This window comes from Pituophis catenifer, unplaced genomic scaffold, assembly GCF_029215685.1.
Source record: "Pituophis catenifer annectens isolate HBS135680 unplaced genomic scaffold, rPitCat1.0.hap2 SCAF_6, whole genome shotgun sequence".
In the NCBI taxonomy this organism is placed as follows: domain Eukaryota; kingdom Metazoa; phylum Chordata; class Lepidosauria; order Squamata; family Colubridae; genus Pituophis; species Pituophis catenifer.
In genome coordinates this window covers 45,224,449-45,244,942 of record NW_027256886.1, presented here as the reverse complement: position 1 = coordinate 45,244,942, position 20,494 = coordinate 45,224,449, and the positions used below count along the sequence as shown (strand labels likewise).

At 35.6% G+C, this 20,494-nt stretch overlaps 1 protein-coding gene across 1 annotated transcript in view; it reads right to left on the bottom strand.

Moving 5' to 3' along the window:
* The window catches only part of CNNM2 (cyclin and CBS domain divalent metal cation transport mediator 2), a 120,548-nt gene that overhangs the window by 4,452 nt on the left and 95,602 nt on the right, over positions 1 to 20,494 (bottom strand). Inside the window, exons 5-8 of the mRNA XM_070945722.1 lie at positions 16,517 to 16,610; positions 13,718 to 13,783; positions 11,188 to 11,372; positions 1,601 to 2,118 (exon numbers count right to left, since the gene is read on the bottom strand). Coding sequence (XP_070801823.1) covers positions 1,909 to 2,118; positions 11,188 to 11,372; positions 13,718 to 13,783; positions 16,517 to 16,610 — 555 coding nt within the window. The 3' untranslated portion in view covers positions 1,601 to 1,908. The remainder of the gene's footprint in view (positions 1 to 1,600; positions 2,119 to 11,187; positions 11,373 to 13,717; positions 13,784 to 16,516; positions 16,611 to 20,494) is intronic.

Sequence of the window (20,494 nt, the reverse complement as noted above, 5' to 3'; positions counted from 1 at the left end):
AATTAATAGGTTAAAGTATTATGCTAATAAAAGAAAGTTTCAAAACGTCAATCCTACTCAATGGCATACTGTAATGGAAAAATCTACATTGTGCTTCATGGGAACTCAAAAAGTCTTGTGGTCAACAATGAAAAAACAGCTCTTTTATATTTACAGATTAAACTGCAAAGTAAGAATCACAACCTAAAATAAAATAAATTTCACTTAGGCGCACAACTGTTTGGGGTTAGGATATTTGCATAAGCAGAGCTATAGAGAATTTACATAAGGTTCATCTCACATCTGCAAAGAACCAACACATCATCTGCAAAGTATCCCTGTAAATTCAGGGTTCCAGCATGAAGAGTGAAAAAAAACAATCAAGGCTCAGGAGGTCATCGTAGCTAACACACTCTGGAGGTCAGCCCTGAATGCTATTCTGCAGAATAGAACCTTTTATCCATTCAGTAATACTCGATTTTCATGGTCATATTTCTTGTAAGCAGGGAGAATGGCACGGGCAATTCAGGATCTCATCAGCAGTGTCAAATGAGATTGTTTAAATATGTAACTGCAAGGCATTCCTTGGGGAATGCTCCCCAGATGCCACAAAATAAATTGCAACTTCCTGAGGTGGAGCACATTCTTCAGGGAACATCCTAAAGAGATTTGCCTCTTCATTTTTCATGCCCAAGTGTTCATAAAAATTCTGAACAGCTGATTAAGAACTAGAGGTTAAAAAGAGGACTTCTAAAGAAAGAATGTATGGAAAAATAGAAATTCTCTCCCACTTGTTGAAACATATCCCATCTCTCTTCTTCCTGCCCTCTAGCCTAGACTCCTCTAACACACACTGACTTTATCTTAAAAAGAATTTTAAAATCTAAGAGAACAGGCTGGCCCAGCAGCATCTACAGGGGCATGTATCTTCTAAGAACAGAGCCTTTGGGAGGATTGACTTTGGCTATTAGCATAGCAGCATTTTTAAATAACAAAAAAGTCAGCTCTCTTAACATACCTTTTACAACAAGTTCTTTGTTGAAAGTAAAGGGCGGCTTGACTGACAATACATAGACTCTGAAAATACTCCAAAGTTTAGACATGCACTCAGCAAAGGAGAAGCAGCAAAAATGGCTACTTATCTCCCAAATAAATAAAAACTATGTGCAATTTTTCAGGACACAATTCCTTCTTTTTTCATATGGTGCCCACGTATTCCACTATTCCTGGACTCAAAAATATGGCCTCTTAAATGACATGTCCTTATGCACAACTCAGAAGGATTAAGGGACCACTTACTTTTCTCCGGTCTCAGGAGCAACCTGTGTTAAGTTCTTTAAGGATCATTCATATTTTTCCCCAACCAATACATTCTACAAATGACAATACTTTGTTATTTTATCTAAGGGGAAAACACAATAAATGAAAGATGGAACCATTGGAACAAAGTCACAAAAAATACAGTAGAGTTTAACTGGGAATAAATATCCTGCAATATTTACCACTGCAAAATATTTCTTAAAAAAGATTCATGATATTGCTTGAAAAAATAAACCACAGCTGCTTTGACTTTTCAGCATATATTTAAAAGGATTACCAATATAACTGGAAAAAAATAGACCTGATTCTGCTCCACTTGGAATAATGTTGCCATTTGTCCCAAAAAGATGGCTCATCATTGCCAAGCTTTGCTTAGGTGTTTGCTGCTTTTTTTTTTCCTTTCCTTCTGTGCTCTCCTTCTCTGAGCTCCCAAATCTTCCCAGCATTGTCTCCTGCTCCCAGAATGTCTTTGGTCTCAGAACACTGGATATAAGCACATGTTAATGGTGGTCACAGTTGGAGAGAAGGCAAAGGAGGGAGGACTGGTCCTGGTGACCCGGCGATGAAGATGGAAAGCAGAGAAACAGGGTGAAAGTTGTGTGACAATTCCTAGATGGTACCTTCATTATGCATACTGTGGTTGGACTTGTTGTGAGTTACACAGTTCTGTTCGTTCAGTAGATTTGCCATCTCATCCGGCAAACCATCATGCAGTTCTGTAAGAGTCAGTTCTATTTTAGTGGTTTCACTGTCCGAGGACTGAGGTGTTTTATCCATTCGAGATGCCATTAGGGCATTTTGGTATTGCTGTCTTGAGATCTGTACCAAGCACATTAACAGATACAAAAAAGAAGTTGGTAATTAATAATAATACTTCTGATGCTGCTAGCATTAAGAGATTCATAAATCATAACTTGCTTTTATTGAAAATAAGCAACCTAGTATCTGTTCCACAAATTTTGAATTCCAAGGCAGTTTGGGATCACTTAGAATACATTTCTGTTTATTCAAGGCAGAATAAATGGCTCTAATTTTTTTCTGCCCCAATTCTAGAACCAGTGATGCTGCAGATTCATCTATTGCTCCAGGGCCCAATCATGTTGCAAGAATTTTTCCATATAGAGGGAGAAAAGGTTTTAATTAGCATTCATAGACTGCAACTGTCTTTTCTCCCAAATGTTGAGTATTCAAAAACTAGTACTTTTGTACTTTATGCTATAATAAAGCAAATATATTTTTATATATTTGTTTAATGGAAACAAGTTATAATAAGCCTGCTTTATTAATAACACTAATATACATATTGTCTTGTCATCAGAAGAGACAGTGTATTTTTTTTTTGTATGTAACTACTGTATTTACCTGAAAGATAATCCTGAATTTATAATCACCCATGCTCCCTCAAAAAAGAGACTAGACAAATAATAATAATAAACAGAGCAAACTCTTGTGCATTGTCCAGTTCCACATCTACTTGCTAAGAGTAGCAAGTAGACTTTTTGGAGACTTCCAAATGAGTTTAAAAAATCAGGAGTTAATACCTTTTCCAACTGATAGACTTTATTAAAAGGTATAAGGTCATGAAAGAGGAGAAAAAGCGGAATCCAGGAGACATGAGGCACAGCGGACAGAAAGAGAAGAAGAAGATCAAGAAGATAAAAGAAGAACAGAGAGAGAAAAAATGGAGAGAGAGGGAGCGAGGGAAAAGATACAAAGAGTTACTAGAAACACAACAAAACTGAAAATAACTAACAGATAAACCAATAGAGATGGAAGGAGAATTAAGAATCATTTCGATTAATATAAATGGACTCAATTCACCAATTAAAAGAAAATACATATTTACAAAACTGCAAAAACTTGATATTGACATTTTAACACTACAAGAAGTTCATATCAAAAGACAATATCAAAAATTGTTGGAAAATCAAAAATTAGGAAGATTATACACGTCCCTAGGAGACCATAAAAAGAGAGGAGTCGCAATATATGTTAAAAAACATCTAAAAACGAAACAAATATATACAGATACAGAAGGACGTATTTTAATAATAGAAACACAAACAGAATTGAAGACAATCTTATTAGTATCCATATACGCACCCAATGGAAATCAAAGCAACTTTTTAAAGAAATTGAATGATACAATTAAAGATTTGGAGTATGAAAACATCTGCATTGTCAGGGATTTTAACGCAATCACAAACATACAAGATGACTATCAAAGTAATAAAAGAAGCAAAACCAGAAAGAAAACTCTACCAGATACATTCAAGGTCATGGTTGAAGAATTACACCTATACAACGTATGGAGGGAGGCAAACAAACAAGTTAAGCAATACACATATTATTCGAGCCCGCATCAGTCATGGTCTAGGATCGACATGGCCTGGATGACACCAGATCTCAGGAAGGAAATACAAGAGATTGAAATTACACCGAATACTTGGGCCGACCATAATCCTATAAAAATAACGTGGAAAGGGTATAGAAAACAAAAGAGATGGATGATGGACACAGGAATAATAAAGGACAAAGAATATATACAGATGATTGAGAAAGAAGTAAAAATATTCCTTCAAATAAATACAAAAGAACAGACATAGTTACAGAATCTGTGGGACACAACAAAAGCCTACATAAGAGGACTTACCATAGCTTATGCAGCCAAAAAAAATAGAGATAAACAATAAACAAGGAACAACCTAGTGGAAGAACTCAAAACATATGAATTACAGTTGCAGAAATATCCCGATAATAAAGTAATAAAACAAAAATTAAATTTGGCTAAACATAAACTGAATTTAACTATGCAAGCAGAAATTGTACACAAAATCAAACTGGCAAAGCAGAAATACTTGAACATGCAAACAAAACAGGACGCTGGCTAGCGTATAGATTAAAAAAAGAAAAAGGGAGGAGAATAATATACCAATTACAAGACGAAACAGGACAAATATACCATTTGAATTCAGATAAAAAGCGCATAGTCAAGGACTTCTTTCAAAAGCTTTACACCCAAGAGGAAACCCAGGACAAAGATATTAAGGAATACTTAAACAAAACAAATATCTCGAAATTAGAGGAAGCCCACACAGAGACACTAAACAGACCAATTACAATGACCAAGTTGATGGAAGCACGGAAAAAGCAAAAGAACAACAAAGTGCCAGGCCCTGATGGAATCCCAGCGGATTTTTATAAAAAGTGCCAGTGTCCGATGGACGAGTTATTACTCCAGGTCTTTAATGATGCATTGTTAGAAGCAGAAACCCCTAAATTGTGGACGGAAACTATTATCTCACTCATTCATAAGGAAGACACTGAGCCAACACTAGTTAAAAATTACAGGCCGATCTCATTGTTAAATGTGGACTATAAACTGTTCATGACAATAATAGCACAAAGATTGAAGGCAGTCATCCACAAGTATATACACTCTGATCAAAATGGCTTTGTCCCAAGGAGACAGATTAAAAATAACATGAGAACAATCATAAATGTCCTTGAATACTATGAGCAAAGAATTGATAAACAGGTAGCCTTGATTTTTTTAGACACGCAGAAGGCCTTTGATAATTTGAATTGGAACTTTCTTGTATTGCAATTAGAGGCCATGGAATTCGGCGATAAATTTCTAAAAATGATTAGGAAAGTATACTCATCCCAAATGGCAAGAATTACAATTAATGGGGACATGACAGAAAAATTGGATATGCAAAAAGGTGTACGGCAAGGGTGTCCATTATCCCCTTTATTGTTCATAACATCATTGGAAGTCCTATTGAATGAAATACGGAAGGAAGAAGAGATAAAGGGCTTGAGGATACGGAAAGAGGAATATAAATTGCAAGCCTTCGCTGATGATGTCGTGTTCATAGTGGAACAACCAGAAACAACAGGAACTAAGTTATTAGCGAAGATAGAAGAATATGGTAGAGTGGCGGGGCTTAAAATTAATAGGCAAAAAACTAAAGTCTTAACAAAAAATTTGACAAAGACACAGGAGGCACAATTAGAGGAAGAATTAGGAATATAAATTGTAAAGAAAGTAAAATACCTAGGAATCTGGCTTACCGCAAAAGCAACAACGATTAGAGAAGATAATTATATTAAATTGATGAAACAAATTAAAAATGATCTGGGAACATGGAATAAATTGCAACTATCATTTTTAGGTAAAATAGGGTCAGCAAAAATAAATATACTACCTAGATTGCTCTACCTCTTTCAAGTGATACCGATTGGCCCAGGAAAGAACTTCTTTAAGGAGCTCAATAAAATAATAGTGAAATATATTTGGCAAGGAAGGAAGGCCAGAATAAAAATAAAATGCCTACAGGATACCTGCGAAAAGGGAGGCCTTGGTTTACCAGACTGGGAGCTATACTATAAGGCAGCATCACTTAATTGGATAAGAGAAAGGATAGAATTAAAAAATAAGAGAATGCTATATCTGGAGGGATTTGATTTGAACCGAGGCTGGCACGCTTTCTTGTGGGAGGGCGCCAACAAGCAACAAAGATACTTCCAACAGCATATTATTAGAGGCTCACTGTACAAAACCTGGCAAGAAATTAGAAAGCAACATTATACTAAAATCCCGAAATGGTTATCAACCATGGAAGCATTGATCTACCCAAATGTAATGGACATAGAAAAAACGAGGAGCTATCAAGAATTACTGAGCGAAGACTTCCGGTTTGCTGCTTGTCCCTGCTGGACGCTCCTTCGGGATCGTCGAACCCACTGCCTGTAAGAGCCGCCTTTTTCAGCGGAATGGCGGCTCGAAAAAACTCCGTTTCCATTAGGAAACGGAGATAGAGCCGGCTGGGGTGGGTAGAGTCCTCTGCCTAATCCCAAAAGTTTTTTATTTACTTTTGGGAGGGAGCGGAAGAGACTCCCCGTATCCCCAGCCGATGCTCCGGGCTCTGGGAAATCTCTGCTACACGCAGAGCTAGGGGGCAAAAGCAAGCCTGTAAATCTGTCAAATAAATTAATTAAAGAAGATATGAGTTGGACCTCTGATCCTGAAGCGCAAGTATTCTTTTTATTCTATTTTGCCTAAGAAGTGAAGTGAAGGGAAAAAAAAGTTTTTTTTTTAAAATGGCGATTGCTGCTGCGGCTTGAAGAGAGGCTGAAAGGGAAACTCCTTCCGTTTTCAATTACAAAGTAGCGGAATGAATATTTTTGGCTGTAACTGAGGCAAAATCTCACTCTCACTTCTGTTTTTTTTTTTTTTCTTCTCTTTGAGGATCTGATATTGATCTTGGTTGGAAAAAAGTTTTTTTTTTCTCTCTCTTTTCCAGTAAATTTTGTCTGCGTGGAAAAATGGCACTGAGACTTATAAAACTAGACAAACAGGCAGTGGGGGGGGATTCCCCCATTAATAAATTACATCAACAAGTTTTAACTCTCCAGTCTCAGAAACCTGACTTTAATATAATAGAATTTCTTCTTGAGGAGATTGTAAGAAGGGATGAGATTGTGAATCAGCAACTTGAAAAATTTAAGTTGGAAATCAAAGAAATTGGTGAATTGGTGAAATCTAAGTTTGGCTTTTTGGATCGAAAGATTCTAAAAGTAGCTAAAGGCTTAGCAGACTTTATGACTCAGTTGGAAGCAAATACTAACTCTAAAATGAAAGAAACTGAGGAGAATTTGGATGACAAGATCCAAAAAATTAAAAAGGATTTGGTAAACATTCAGGATAATAGTTCAGAAGACAAACTTAAAATGGAGGCTGATCAAAAGTCTGTTAATGAAGAAAATGTACAATGTACAAATGTACAACAGAGGATTGAAAGAGAAGTTTTAATGATCCAATACAATTTTACAGAATATGCAATTAGACTGAGAGGTTTGCAGGAAGATGACAGAGATGATTTAAGGAAGATATCCTCTGAAATTCTGGCTGGGATTTTAAAGGTTCAACCTGATGAAGTGTTTTGCAGGATTGACAGAATTTATAGAATAAACTCCTGGTTGGCAAAACAAAGGCAATTGCCTAGAGATGTGGTGATTTATTTTACAGACAAAGAAATTAGAAATAATATTGTCCAGAATTCTTATGATTCTGCTTTGCAATTTCATGGAAGAAAGATTTGGATTTTTAAGGAACTCCCGCCCAAGATGTTAATGGAGAGGAAGAAATTTGGTTTTCTAGTGAATGAGTTAAAAAAAAGGAATATTCTATTTAGGTGGGACGTCCCAGTTGGTTTAATATTGAGATACCAAGGAGTAAGATACCAACTGAATACTGTCGAAAAAGCGGAAGAATTTTATCAAAAAATTTTAAAAATAAATTTAACATCTTTAGGCATAATACAGGACAAGCAAAAGGAGTTGGAAATAAAGGGAAAACATCAAATTACAGAGGCTGTGGTAGATAAACTGTCTTTGGACTCTTTGGATACCCCAGCTGGACTGTCTATAAATTTGAGAGCAGTGTCATCTGATTCTAATGTGATGAACTATCAACTTACAGACAAGTGCGCAAATCAATTAGTTGATATACAAGTGATGGAAAAGACATATGAGATAATAAAACAAAACCAACAAGATCAATCTACAAAGCAGAATGACAACCGAACAGCTGATACACAACTTGTAGGAAGGAAATCTGGATGGAAATGCAACCCGCAAAAGAAAAAGAAAAGAAACAGATCTCGTAGAAATAGTAGTTTCTAAACCAAGCAACAGTGAAGCCAGGGATTTTAAAAAAAATAAATGAATATGTGAAAAGATATTGGAGGCGAATTATTGTTTAACACTATCTTGAGGAAAGTGGCAGATCTCTGCAATGCCGTGATTTTGGGATGTGGAAAGAGCCTTATACTGTTGGATTTGAACTATCTATTTTGGATTTCTTTTACCGATAAATATATTATATCTATTTTGAGTTACAAGGCAAGAGAGTCATGCTGGGGCATGCAGAAGATCTGGCTGTTACCCACTAAGATGATGGGGATTTATAATCCTGATGAAAACCACAATTACAACTATATGGAATATAATTATAATGTCACTCGGGTGGTTGTTTTTACTTTTATATATACATGAGGATATTCATTATTGATGGGGGCAGAAGATGACTGAAGATTTTGAATAAACTGTTGCACCAGGATGCTATGTTACCCTATTATGGATGACGGATTTAATAATCTAGTGGAAAGACATCAAAGAAGATACTAAATGAATTATAAATTTAAAGTTATTGTCTTTTCTTTTTTTTATAAAATGGAATGTATATATAGACATATGTATATTTTAGCAGAGTGGGCAGTGGATTATATTTAGAATTGTAGTGCATGGTAATCTTGCAGGAAACTGGGTTGAAATAGGTTAGTTTAGTGATTGATTAGTTTAAGAAAAAGGATTTTTAAGTTATATATTTCGGGGAGTGGAAGAATTGGATAGAACAGAATAAATGTTAAATTTGGAGAAGGCTGCTTTGAAATGTTAAATTAATATATATAAAAGTAAAGGTTATGTTGTTGTAATAATAATAATATTTTATAAGTTTGGGGGAGGAGAAAAAGGGTAGATTGTGAAAAGCGGAGAAAAGCGGAGTTATAAGAATACTATGCTAAGGGTCAGTATTTTGAGGAGTGAGTAAGGGTATGGTAAAATATTATGTAATTAATTATGAATTAGTTTATTGTTGTGAAGAAGAAGTCACAGGGGGGGATGGGTGGTGAGGGGGGGTTAGGGAAGAAGGGAGGAAAAGGGGGAAAAACTTGTATTCGAAAAACTTTTTCAATAAAAAAAAAAAAAAAAAGAATTACTGAGCGAAGAAGGGAATTTATATATGAGGCAGAAACTCGACAACCGAGGTATAGACATTGACTGGTGGCCGTATCTCCAAATAGAATCAAGATACAAAGCAGATCGGGCAAAATTTGGATTTCAAAATGAACCAAATGAATTAGACAAGATATTAAAAAGTACAGATGAGAAAATGATAACCAAAATTTACAATTACCTAATAAAATACAAATTAGAGGAGGAGACTGTGAAAGAAAATATGATAACTTGGGCAAGAAACATTGGATATACTATTGAATTGGGTAAGTGGGATAAATTATGGAAAGAAAATGATAAGATGACAATGTCTATACCTTACAAAGAAAACCTTTATAAGATGTTCTACAGATGGCATCTGCCACCGGCACGTTTAGCTAAAATGTTCCCAAATGTGTCACCAATGTGTTGGAAATGCAAGTCACAGAAGGGGTCATACTACCATCTCTCGTGGTCATGCAGAAAGGCGCAACATTACTGGCAAGAAATCAAGAAAATGATTAGAAATAATGAAACAGAAAGTTGAAATGAGACCGGAATTTTTTCTACTTGGAATAATTACCCCACAATTTACTAAGGAAATAAAATCTCTCACTATACATATTGTAACAGCAGCACGCATACTGTATGCTCAAAATTGGAAATCTGAATAACTGCCAACAGAAGACAAACTAGTTGCCAAAATAACAGAATGTGCAGAAATGGACAGACTTACAAAGCAATTACAAGAGAAAGATGATTCTGAATACTATTTAGTTTGGCAGAGATGGTATTCCTGGTTAGAGGGAAAGATAAATATAGGAAAATAATGTAGCCTGAATGTCTAAGCAGGAGCCACAGATAGCTAAGCAAGAAGTAGATTACAATTGATTTGTGTATAACTATGTGAATAAATGAATACATAAAATAGATATGTATAGATATGTATAGAGGAAAACAGGTGGAACAGGAAAATAATCCACCGATGCAACAAATTTATGTTCTTTTTGATGTTGGTTTGTTTTTCGTATTGTTTTATTGTATTTATGTTTGTTTGTATTTTACTGTTGTTTTTCTTTTTTAAACAATAAAAAATTGGAAAAAAAAAAGAACTAGAGTTCAGTTCATCAGATGAGATTCTACCAAACTCCTAATTTTTTTCGATCAGACATTAACACAACTCTTCTCCTATAATGTCTACAAGAGGCATCAAATGAATTCACATGTCACACACTTATGTCTGTATGTACAAAAAGAAGAGACCAGGAAAAAAAAAGAATTAACTGAGCAACCATAAATTATTGGTAATTATACAATTTATAAAATTGATTCTGCATTTGCACATACCAATTATTCTCTCACCTGCTTACAAACCACTCTCCCACAGAGTAACTCACAAGGACATGCACAAAGATATACATATTATTTTCTTCCTTCAAGCAGAATCATAAAAACGAAGGGAAACACACACCTATGCACAAAGAATGGAAATTGCATGAGGAATAGATCAGGGGTGAAATCCAGCAGGTTCTGACAGGTTCTGGAGAACCGGTAGTGGACATTTTGAGCAGTTCGGAGAACCGGTAGCGGAAAGTAGTTTGGAGAACCAGCAAATACTACCTCTGCCTGGCCCCATAGTGGGGTGGGAATGGAGATTTTGCAATATCTTTCCCTTGCCACGCCCACCAAGCCACACCCACCAAGCCATGCCCACCAAGTCAAATCATTAGCCAAATTTAAGAAATGCCTTCAAAGTATTAAAAAAAAAGTAATCAAACAATTTGGGAACAAAATAACATGAAGAGAAAAGCATGGGGTTTCCAACTCCACTAATGAGTGCCTAGAAAGTATTAGCTGGAAAGTAGGGTCAACAAGGAGGATTAACTGAGCAAACTTCATTAATTTATCCAGTCAGAGTTTAGTTCTTCCCTAAAAGAAGTACAAGATCATCTCTAAATGGATAAAATGTTCTGCATCTGAAACAATTCTTTCCAAGTGTTGAATATTCTTTATCACAAAGAACTGATTGACAATTAAGAGTTTAGACAGCCTATATTCCCAGTCTACAATTACAGGTAGAAGATCCATTTTTTTTTCCTTTCATACCTTGACGTATTGAATGTCTGAGATTGCTCTGACTGAGTAATCTGGAACATATACTTGAAGAAATGAGGAGTTCAATTGATTGTTGCTATTCCCTATTGCTGGTGTCACAGCATCAATGCGATCTCCTCTATTAAGAGAATCTGAATGATTTAAGCCACAAGAACGAGGTGGTGACTTATTTTCAGCTGGGGAAAAAAGAAAAATATGAAGAATGCAACTGAAATCCAAAAACCAACATCAGTTCATGGGACAGACTGAAGGTAACTTGAGATAATTGACAAGCTACTTGAATTTAAATTCATGAGGCTTATTCAGCAAACAAAGTATGTAGATGTGTGTCCTTTGTTAAATTTTCTTGTTCAACCTCTAAAACCACTTTGAACATAAATTAATGTGTTTGAACACAAATTAATGCATTCAAATTCATAATAAAATATTTTAATAAATACAGTATAATATAGTTTAGAATAACGTAATGTAATGTAATATAAACATAAAACACAACATAAAACATAACATAACAATATAAAATTCACAAGTAAATATCCAATGCTTGTAAAACCTCTGGGAGATTAGGACCATTTTCCACAGCATTATAAGCAAGTAATGTGTTCTAAATTATAAGAGAAATTAAAATGACTTTGCAACTTATTTAGAGGCTAGTATAAGTCAATAAATGAAAAAAATGAAAGCCAGATTGATGATTCTAAATTAAACCTTAATTTTCGATTTACAGATGCTCTAAGAGAAACTAATAATGTTTCTCAGTTTTTAACCACGTGATTATACTCTGGTGTTAATTAATAATGCAAAACTCATATAGATAGTCCTCATATTATGACCATTCATTTAGAGACCATTTGAAATCATGATAGTGCTGAAAAAAAAATGGACTTATGACTGGTCTCCAAAGTGTCCAAATGCAGTGTCCCCATGGTCATATGATCAAAATTTGAGTGCATGACAACCATTTCACACTTATGACCAAAAGGACACTTCAAATCCCCCACCCATATCTCTCTGCCATCTACGCCATTTTGGTGTTCTGCAGTTGATGGCCCTGCCACCATAGCTGACCATCACCATCTTCCTGCTTCTAGTGCTGGCCAAGTATGTGAGGTAGCTGCAGAGAAGAGCAATGAAGATGATAAGAGGACTGGAGGCTACATCTTATCATAAATAGTTAAGAGTTCTGGGTATGTCTTCTAGCCTAACGAAGAGAGGGATTAGGGAATGACATGACAGCTGTCTTCTGGTACTTGAGGGGCTGTCACAGAGGAGAGGGAGTCGACTCAGTGGGTGAAAGCTTGTTAAAGAGAGATACAACCTGGAAGTAAGCAGAAATTTCCTGACAGAACAATTAATCAATGGAATAGCTTGCTTTCCATGGTTGTTGGTGCTCTATCCCATGAAGTTTTCAAGAAAAGATTGGGCAATCCAATTTTTTCTGGGATAATATAAGGTCTCCTGTCTTGAACAGGGGATTGGATTAGAAAATCTCCAAGGTCTCTTTCAGCTCTATGATTCTATGATTCTAAACCAGGAAGGCCAACAGCTTCATGGCTGAAACAGGAATAAGGCAAGGAAGTGGCTGAAAGCAGTTTAAGAAGCAAAGAAATCTTGACAGAGAAAAATAGAGTGGAAACAATATATTAGAATGAATGACCTGGGCAATGAAAGAGGTTTGCCCATCCAAACTAATATATAGGGTATTGTTTACATTGATTGAGACTATTGATTGATCTAGCTCAGCCCTGTCATTATTTTGGTATAGCCTCACCTGGATTGGACTGAACTACATTCTCCCACATGAGCTCTACCACTGAGCTATGGCCCTTCCTATAAACAGTACACATAGCAGCAAAAGAATTAAATTTTCTGAATTTTCAGTTTATTGGTTTTGGCAATGCTTGCAAATGTGACTGCTATGATCCTCATCAGTTATAGCAAATTAGAGATTGTGACAGAGTGCAGTCTGGTTCAAGGAATGTAGCAGTTCATCCATGACATCTTCTGAATGAAATTACCTAACATATATGATAGGGGATAACATATGGATCATTTTAAAGGACTCATCCCATTTTTGTTGCTTCACTCCACATGGAAAACACCACTGAGTACAAGACTGCATGGAGTCAATGTTCCTACTCTTCCTAGAGCTTTTAGAAGAATTAACTCATTATATTCTCATATACAGAAGTTTACACTAATCCATAGCAATAGAACAACTTGTATATTTTATTTAACTTTCAAAAATATGTTTAGCTCTTGGCAGTATTTTTAAAGATATGGAAAATGCTAACTGTCAAGGCAAAAGTTTCAGTGACTCAACAAATGTCAAGACACAATTCCTTTTTGTTTCAATGTCCACTTATTATCTAATCAGAAATAAAAACTTAGGGCACCCACCTGGTTATACCCAAACCTTTCTTCTCTGAAAAGATGATATGCAGTATATAAAACTGCTGCTAATTAGTTACAAGGTAAGCGCAATTTATAACAGAAGTACAGAAGAAGCAAGCATATTTACCTGGACTGCCTGGGGCTAGTATGTCTGTTCTGCTAACAACAAAGGTACGAGACAAGGATAAAGGAACTAGAGAAGAAAAAAGAGATGAGACTAAAATAAGAGAAGACATTAATATCTTTAAAGAAATCATCACTTTTGTCATGGTGAAGAAATCAAGTACAATTCAAATGTAAGCGAAGGACATAAAGAGAGCAATGAAAAACTGGAAAATAAAACATCATTATTTAGGAAATCAAATGTCAAACAATACATGCTTCTTTCTTAGTTACTTCTTAGTTACTTAGTTCAAAATTCTCTGAATTTGGAAATACAGTTCTGTTAATATTTTTAGAATAATCTTACTAACAACAGAAGTTAGAGATATACAACAGAATATATCATCATAAGCTGTTTAAAGGAAGTATCTGTCCCATAAACACATGCATTTTGTATTTGTGTTACAATATAAGTAATAATCACAGCTCATCCTCTTATTCAAACAGGCCACAAAAAAACAAGCCTTGCAAAAAGTGAAAGGAATCATTTTGCTGTTCATTTTTCAGATATGAAATAGCGTTATTTCTGTATAATCTTTTGCTGTCAACAAGTGTGGCAAGTACATATTCTTTTAATCCTAATCCAGGAATTCTAAATTATACCAGAAATGAAGGTAAATAGCCAGCTTGATGGAAGTTATTGTAGCAAATGAGAAAGAAAGAAAAAGAAAGAGAGAGAGAGAGAGAGAGAAGGAAGGAAGGAAGGAAGGAAGGAAGGAAGGAAGGAAGGAAGGAAGGAAGGAAGGAAGGAAGAAAAAGAAAGAAAGAAAGAAAGAAAGAAAGAAAGAAAGAAAGAAAGAAAGAAAGAAAGAAAGAAAGAAAGAAAGAAAGGAGTTACTTCCATAATATCAACTCATACAGAAATCCAGCATGCAATTTTTTTTCACCTTCTTGTTGTAAAAGAAGAGGAGTCATTCCAACAAAGGAAGTGATCAAATATCTGGAAAAGGAATTTGTTCCTTCAAAAGTAGGTATACAGAGAAACGTAGGAGAGCAGGACAATGTCAATATGTGCTCACAAATACTTCTAAAATTGAACATATTGCTATCAGAAGCATCAAGAATGGTTTCCCAATAAAACAGTAGCACAAAGATGAAGCCAAAGAGAAAATTCAGAGCTGGACCCAAGTTGTCCTTTATTCCTGATCTGATATAACAAATTTTATTTATTTATTTTATTTGTCAAGAACGTATTTGGTAATAAGTATAAGCATGGATTGGATACATAAAATAGATACAAATAGAAGAAACATTAGGACAGGGATGGTAGCAGGGGTGGGTTCTAAAATTTTTTACTACTGGTTCTGTGGGCATAGCTTATTTTGTGGGCATGGCTTGATGGTCATGTGACAATTCTTTAGGATTTAGCAGAGGTACTGGTCTACCAGGCTTTTAACTGCTTGCAGAGCTATACCGGTCTACTCATTTGTTTTTGGAGGCACTGATCTACCCATTTATTTTTGCAGGCACTGGTCTACTCATTTGTTTTTGGAGGCACCCGTCTACCACCAAACTGCCTTTTACCACTGATCAGCTGTAGGGCGGCCCTTTGAAGCCCCGCGGCAAGAATTTAAACAGTTTTTTTCCTTCTAGCCGATCAGCTGGGATTCAGGAGGCAGCAATAGATTGTGGGTGGGGCCAAATAAAAGGTAAGAATAACCCGGGGTGGGTGGGCAGAACCAGTTCGGTGATGTCATATTGTCATCGCGACCGGCTCGGCAGAACCGGGCCGAACTGGGAGGAACCCACCACTGGATGGTAGGCACACTGGTGCTCTTATGCACGCCCCTTATAGACCTCTTAGGAATGGGGTGAGATCAACAGTAGACAGTCTTAGGTTAAAATTTTGGGGGTTTTGGGATGAAACCACAGAGTCAGGTATTGTGCTGTATCTGATTGGGGTGGCTGGAAATCTAGCTCTAAAAAGATTTTTAAAAATACATCTCTGGTTTGTCTTAAGCTACTGGAAGACTATACTGTCTTTCTCTATTGAAACAGCTGCACCAGAATACTTCAGGTTAAAAAGTCTCTTCCCTCTCCCCAAGTGCATAGGGGATATAGGTAGAATACTGTACACTTAAGTACAGAAAGTGATAGAAATAATCCATAGCATTGGTATGGATTGTTAACATACTCTGTCCATGAGTCCCCAAAATTTAGGTTTTAACAAATCTATTTATCATCTACTAGAAGTGAGGATAAAAATGATCATTGCTGAACCATTTTGATCCTTGTTGAATAAAATTGGTATTTATTTTTTGTAAACAGCAGCTAAAGATTCTATCAGGCTATCTTTCAATCTGCTATTAAAGAGGTAACTGAATTTAACTGTCTTAATTTAATCTTTGTAGCAGAAGCAATTATTTTATTATCTGATTTTCACTAAAATAGCACATCTGGGTTTCTTGCCAAGAAACATTAATTCATATGATTTGGTTTAAGACTTCTTCCAGGTTGAGTGACTTAAGCTAATATACACTGCTCAAAAAAATAAAGGGAACACAAGCAGAAGACATCTGAGATCTGAATGAATGAAATAGCCTTATTAAATACTTTGTTCATTACATACAGTAGTTTTGTGTTCCCTTTAGTTGTTTGAGCACTGTATAAACTACTGTATGTAAAGAACAAAGTATTTAATAAGGCTATTTCATTCATTCAGATCTCGGATGTCTTCTGCTTGTTTTCCCTTTATTTTTTTGAGCAGTATATATGCCATCATTTCTCTTAATAGCAGTTTCAGATGGAGATGGTGAAAAATTACCTGGTGAGGCTGTGAGAGCCATCACTCCATAGTAAGAGAAAGCACCAGCTTCAAACTTCATTCCTTCTTTCCCAGCCTCTACTTCTACTTTTCCCTGCAGAGAAAAAAAAGATAACATTCCTATTTAGAATTAGAGGAAATGCTGGCCTTTAGCCAGATCCATTAATTCATTCACCTTAGCAATCATTTATTCTTTTTAAAAAATAGTTTTTCTTTTACATGTGTTCCCAAGTATAACTGGTTTCCTTCAATACCTCAGAGGCTGTATTTCTCAATTATATTCAATAATTAAACATAAAATATTTTAAATAAAGGAATAAATCATTCTGGCTATGAATTAAACAGGTTCACTATTTGGGACAGTGCCATATATATTCCCCAATGACATTTGAAGGAATGCCTTATGCTTCTTTCCAATATATAACTTTCTATTCCCTTCTGCAGATTTCTAACATTATCTTAAAGGCCAGGCAAGCAAGCTTTAGAAGATCAGATAGGTAGTTGCCTGAGCTAAAGCCAGTTGGTGGTGAAAGTAGAAGAAAATGGCAAGTACAATGTGAACTAACAGAGCAGAAGACCAAAATTGGCAAACTAGCATTGTTACTTTAAGAATCACAAGTTCTATACCAGGTTCAAGGAATTCTATCTTCTGTGTAATTGTTCAACACTGATAGTGCACATTAAAAATGTCTGGTATTTATAATTTTGAAGCTTTGCATGCTTCAAATTCCAAATTAATAAGCAGCATACAAAAATGGAAATTTTAGAAGCTGTTGGGATCTGATGTTTCATGGTTAGTCCACAAAAAGAATGGTTCCTGTTTTTCCCAGATGGGACTGAGGGCTGCTTCATAAAGTCTAGCAAGAAGTTGATTACAACAGGAAGAGCTCAATGTTTCATTTTAGGTCCTCTTAAAGGTGGCCAACTTTACCAAAGACATTGGGAATTTGGGGAAATAAAGTGAATTAAAAATAAGCAAAACAAAAATAGGAATATTTATTAAGAATAATAAGAACAGAAAAAAAAGATAACCTAAGAAAAGAAAAAAACAGTAGAATTCAATCACAGTTCTTATTCTGCTACTATCGTGTCTAAAGCACAGGGGTTTCTTCACTTGAGTTGGGAAGAAAATCTATCAAGTACTTTAGAGCCTACTTTTGCTGTTCCTCAGTAGCACAGCCAGCAGATACTCATTCTGTACTGTCCTTTCTTCTACCACCTACTATGATCTACCAACAGGAAGGACTACCACCAATTACTCCCCTCGGTATGTTTGGCATTCAGTTCAGTTTTGCATTGCTTAATTTTGACTTTATTAGAACTTTCACCGCACTAGTTCTGCAAATCACATGATTTCCAGGCCCCAGAGGCAGAAATGTACCACTCTAAAAGTGAGAATTCATGCATAATAGAGGTCAGGGGCTGTCACACACGAAGGCTGACAGTTTTCTTTAGCCGAGAGCTGTGAAGAGTGCAGGGCTCTTCTCCTTGTTAGGGTCCTGATTAGAGGATAAAATCTAAAAAGCTTTTTCTCCTTCCTTCTATGAGTGTTAGCAGAGATGAATGCTTTTAAAATAGAACAAGGGTTTCACAGATCTGAACAAGTGAGATTCACCACTTCAAACATCCTATTTGGAAAACTGGGATGTTGTTTCCTGATGTTCTCTATCATAATTAAGCTTTTGTTTCTATGGACGCCTCCTTGAAGAGATACCTCTGCTAAATACATGGATCTTCATTCAGAATAAATATATTAGGTCAGTACCGCCTCTGTGTTTACAATAGAGTCAAATCTCAAGGAAAGCAACCAATGGAATGAGGAAATTTATATTTACTGCACAGGAGAAGGAAAGAATATTCCAGAATGCTTCTCAATGCAGATATCTCTCTCTCTCTCTCTCTCTCTCTCTCTCTTTATATATATATATATATATATACACACACACACACAAACACATGCATGCAGACAGATGCATACATACAAGCACATGGTTTCCCATTTAACTGGCTCTGCAGTCACATGTTCCCTCACCTCATTTGCAAACAGGAAGAAAAGTTGTTGGCTGAAGTTCTCCCTTTTTTTAATCTTTCCTTACCAATGGGAATATTGACCCGCTGGTACACTTGTGGACAGTTTTCCACAAGGTCAACATTTTCTTGTCTAATTTTGTTGGCAATGAACTGAAAATAAAGTGCCAGCAAATTTAGCCCAACTTCTTCCTCTGAGCAGCAAGCTGCTGACAAGGTGGAACTCTCTTGTGAGGATATGCGCTTAGCAAAAGTAAGTGAGCTGTTTTCATGCCACAACAACCAAGACATGTGATAAACCCTAAAGTGGCATTTAAAGGAAAAATGAACAGAGAGCTACTAGATCACTAAAGAATACTTACATACAGGTAGCCAAAATTTGCAGAGAATTATCAGGAAAGCAAAAGCTCAGAATAAACTGAATTAGCAAATGATCTCAGGAATAACAAAAGAGATTCTTTGGGTATGTTTAAAATAAAAAAAGAGGGAAAAATAATACACCAGCTGCTAACTGAAGATGGCAAATGATAACAGATAACAAAAGCAGAACTATTCAATTCCTATTTTAGCTCAGTTTTCTCTGAGAAAAGAATATGTGTTCCACCAGGGAATTATGAAGAACCCGAGGAAGAAACAGGTTTCCAGTTCAAGCTTGTGAGAAATATTAGTCAGATACTGACCTTGAATGAGTTCAAATCTCCAGGGCCAGATGGATTGCATCCTAGGGAACAAAAGGAAATTGCTGAAGATCTGGCCAAAACTCTCCAAACCAGGTGAAATAACAGATGACTAGAAGAAGGAATGCAGTGCCTTACAGAAAAAAAGGAACTGCAGACCAGTCAGTCTGATACCTGGGAAGATTTTGATTTTAAAGCAATTAATATTAAGAGACTTGAAAATAATATGGAAAATACTAAAAGTGTGGATTTATTAAGAACAACACTTTCAAAACTAATTTACTTTTTACCAGGTAGCTTCCTTTATAGACTGTGGAAATGCAGTAGGAATAAACGTATCTTGATTAGGAAAAAATTCATCAGCTACTCTGTGGCAGTCTGATTAGCAAGTATCAGCTGACTCACACATCTGTAATATGGATCTACAGATTATTTGAAAACCATTCTTGAAACTGAATTTTCATTTCTCAAACTGAAGTGAGATATAAAATAGGATATCACAAAGCTTAGCCCTGGACTATTTTCATTAATATTAATAAATTGAACGAAGAAATAGAAGGGATTTATAAAATTAGTAGATGATCCAAACTGATGTCAATACTCTATAAGACAGAAAGAAAATTCAAAATGATCTTGAGACAAAAGAGAAGTAAATTTAAAAAAACATAGAGGAAAGGTTCCTTCTAAGGATGGAGAAAAGTTTGCAATAGGGATCTTGATTTAATTCTGACATACAGAAATATCTATGCTGACTAATTGTCGCAATGCAAACAAGTTTATTAAAGCAAAATCTTAATAATGTTCTCTCTACCAAATGATACAGTTATAATACATATAAGAATGTGACCAATTTGTTTAGATGGATGGAGGTTTTGTTGTCTTCTCTAACAGGATGTATTACTACAAAAATGCTGAATACAGATTTCCTAAAATTTGCAAGATGAGTTGCATCACGGACAGAGAATGATGTTACTCTACTTATTTATATGAACAATGACTCTCTGAGGTGACCTGAGTGGATTAATTCCAAAAAACTAAAGACTTTAAGCAACTTTGCAAAGAAATTCTAAATAACAGATGTGACATCATCATTTTGTTACCAAACAGCATTTATTTATTTGATCCAAACCTAAATGTGTATCCCACTGTAAGACCAATGGAAATAAGAGTAAAGAAAGGCCAACAGCCTTATTGGTGAATCCTGTCCATCAAGGAAGAGAGACACAAGTTTCCATGGAAGGCGAAGATACTTTCAAAAGTGCACTGTGAGAAG